The 2,820-nt window shown below is 48.8% G+C and overlaps 1 protein-coding gene across 1 annotated transcript in view; it reads left to right on the top strand.

The window, feature by feature from the left end:
- The window catches only part of LOC110306316 (transmembrane protein 92-like), a 4,628-nt gene extending 2,047 nt beyond the window's left edge, over positions 1 to 2,581 (top strand). The window contains exons 2-5 of the mRNA XM_021178479.1: positions 796 to 818; positions 1,301 to 1,384; positions 1,525 to 1,717; positions 1,888 to 2,581. Coding sequence (XP_021034138.1) covers positions 796 to 818; positions 1,301 to 1,384; positions 1,525 to 1,717; positions 1,888 to 1,989 — 402 coding nt within the window. The 3' untranslated portion in view covers positions 1,990 to 2,581. The remainder of the gene's footprint in view (positions 1 to 795; positions 819 to 1,300; positions 1,385 to 1,524; positions 1,718 to 1,887) is intronic.
- The last annotated feature ends 239 nt before the right edge of the window (positions 2,582 to 2,820 follow it).

Below are 2,820 nucleotides of genomic sequence, written 5' to 3'. Positions count from 1 at the left end.
AAGAGAGTCCTAACTAAGAGCTTAGACAGTACTGCTATCAACAGGATGGGATTCTGTATGGAGACCTTGGGTGCCTCAAAATACTGAAGGATGCAGGGCAGGGGGTTCCAGCAGGAATCTGAGGGTGAATAAGGCCTGATTATGTTTAGTGAACTCTCAGAGTTGTCTCTACTGATAACATTGGATCATGGGGGTACAGGCAGTAGGGGATTTAGGTTGCTTTCTGGTGGGCTTGAAGGATCGACTAAAGTTGGCTTCCTAGGCCAATCGCTGTGTGTGTGAGTGTGAGTGTGTGTGTGTGTGTGTGTGCTAGGTGTAGTGGTCCACATATTTAATCTAGCAGTCTAGAGATAGAGACAGGTAGACCTCTGAATTCCAGACTAGCCAGGTCAACACAGTGAGGCCCTTGCTTGTCTCAATAAAAAGGGCTGAAGGACCTTGGCTGGCAATTTGTTCCATTAATCTCAGCACATGGTGAGGCAGAGGAAGGTCCCAGTTGTTTAACCTGGATATGGTAGTTGGAAGGAGGGAGAATCTGGTATCCAGAGTCTGGACAATGTCTGAGCAAACACTTGCCTCCAGTACTCTTTGAGGGAGTTTCTACTTTCCAATCTGGCCTCAAACTGGCTCTGTAGCATTGAATATTTCTGCCTCCTCTTGACATCTGTCATGACAGACAGCACCCCTGGCTTCCACACACCTACCTGATTTATCTGCATGCTGGACAAGCACTCTAACACCTGAGATCCAACTCCCAGGATTTGAGCTCTGACCTCTGTCTTTTTCCTTCCACAGATTGCAAACACATGTGACAACTTGTAAGTATGGGACTTTGTCAATAATTGTCAGTAAAGGCAGTGGGTGTGTGTGTGTGCTCAGATTCTGCCCTGGATAAGGGGACAGACACTTAATTCATATTACTTTTGCTGGAACCATATCCCCTGTCAGCTTAGCCAACCATGGGATCTGCAGGTCTGTAACTGCTGCTAATCCCCAACCTTTCATAGCTGGAGCAGGGAGCGGGAGTCAAATGAGCAATGTCCCACTCCTGCCTCCCATGTAAGTTCAGCATCAGGATCATTCTGCCTGAGGCACAATGGCGTACTGACCTGATGAACTCTGAACTCAGGTCCTAAGTCCAGACCACAATTTCTCCCAGTGATCCCGGGATAGATGGTTACCACACACCCACTAAGGGTGGCTGGCAACCTGAGGGTTTAAGTGTCTTGAGAAGCAGGGACCTTTTCTTTTAACACTCTGATGTCTTCAGTATTTACCGATGCTTGTTTGTTCTGACTAGAAACTGTACCAAAGGATTCACATGCTGTGACAATGGATGCTGCCCAGAAAGAGAGCTCTCAGATCCTGCAAATGAACACTTTAGGTAAGCCCTGGGTCTCCACTCTGGGCATCTTCACTGAGGGCTGGGTCCTTGGGAAACAGGGTGGGGGGTGGGTGATGGAGGAGGTATGGCACGGGAGCATGGTCTGGACATTTCTGACAACACCATCCCCCCCTTCCTAGGATTGTGGACCTCATCCTGTGGGCCCTTTTGCTCGTCATCTGTGGGATAATGAGGCACTTCTATTTCAAACGGACAAATCTACTGCCTGGTGTCAGAACATCTGATCATCAGACACCTCCAGAACCGCCCTCCATTGCTCCCCTGGAGAGCATTAGGGTCACCACCTTGGATCCCCCACCACCCTACAGTCAGGTGGGTCTTTCTGTCCCAATAGCTAATGTGTTTCATAGCTGGCTTTTCAATATGTTGAAATAATGGATTGTGGGGTGGGGAGGATAATGGATTGGTGAGGGCTCTGCCAACAATAATTGTCATTCTTGACCCAGACCCTAAATAAAGTCAGTATCCCTTTTCTCCTGCAGGTTGTTCTGCCGCCAACTCCCACAGAACCACCTCCTCCCTACAGCCTCAGGCCTGAGGGCCCTGCTGGCCAGATGAGAGGGCATGCCTACGCAACCCTTTGAGCTTCCTCACACACAAAGCTCCTGGATCAAGCCCAGGACCCTGGAAGACTGCCTATCCCATCATGTCTCTTCTCCTTTGATTTAATTTATTGTTTTTATGCAGTGAGACCCCTCCCCTTTTGTCATGAGAGCTAAGCTGGATTCATAATCTCCATCCCACACTAAAGACTGTTGACTTTTTTAAGAACTGGGGGTGGCTGTCGTGGATGTAGAGAGATCATTGCTAGTGGACTGTCAATCTTGACTGGACAGCTCACTCTGCCATCCTACAGCAGCACTTCTGTGCCTGGAAGAGATTGAAGATTGAACTGCACAGACTCTGAGCCATCTTCCAACCATACTTGGGCAGAGAGGACCTCACTGTTCCTCTATAGCAATGAAAAAAAAAAAAAAAACCCACAGGGACTAAGTTTCCACAGCTGGCTGCTAAGTGGGGATGAGACAAGGTCAGAGGCTGAGGAAACCATTCCAGCTTCTTCAAGTGGTGACTGACTGCACTGAGCACCTGCTGGGAGGATGGAGCATCTAAGATGTGAATGAATGCACAGACCTTCACCTTCCTGGGTCCTTGGTGACAATAAAGAAATGAACTGAAAAGCTCTCTGGATCCTGTTCTATGCCTGGGACCTGCTTTCTGGGGAGACCAGAACTTGGTTAAGAATGGGACTCTTAACCTTGCTCCTCATCCTGCTGAGCCTGGGTTCATGGCTCTACATCTAAACCCAGCCCAAACTTGACTCCTGAAGGGAAGAAGGTTTTGTCTCGTGCCTTAGGGACTGAGGACAGCTTGGAACCTGGACTGTTCTAATGGGATCCATGGACCGAAGACAG

The sequence above is a fragment of the Mus caroli genome, chromosome 11 (assembly GCF_900094665.2).
Source record: "Mus caroli chromosome 11, CAROLI_EIJ_v1.1, whole genome shotgun sequence".
Taxonomy (NCBI): Eukaryota; Metazoa; Chordata; class Mammalia; order Rodentia; family Muridae; genus Mus; species Mus caroli.
Note: the sequence above shows the minus strand (reverse complement) of the source record. Positions and strands in the feature narration are given on the sequence as shown.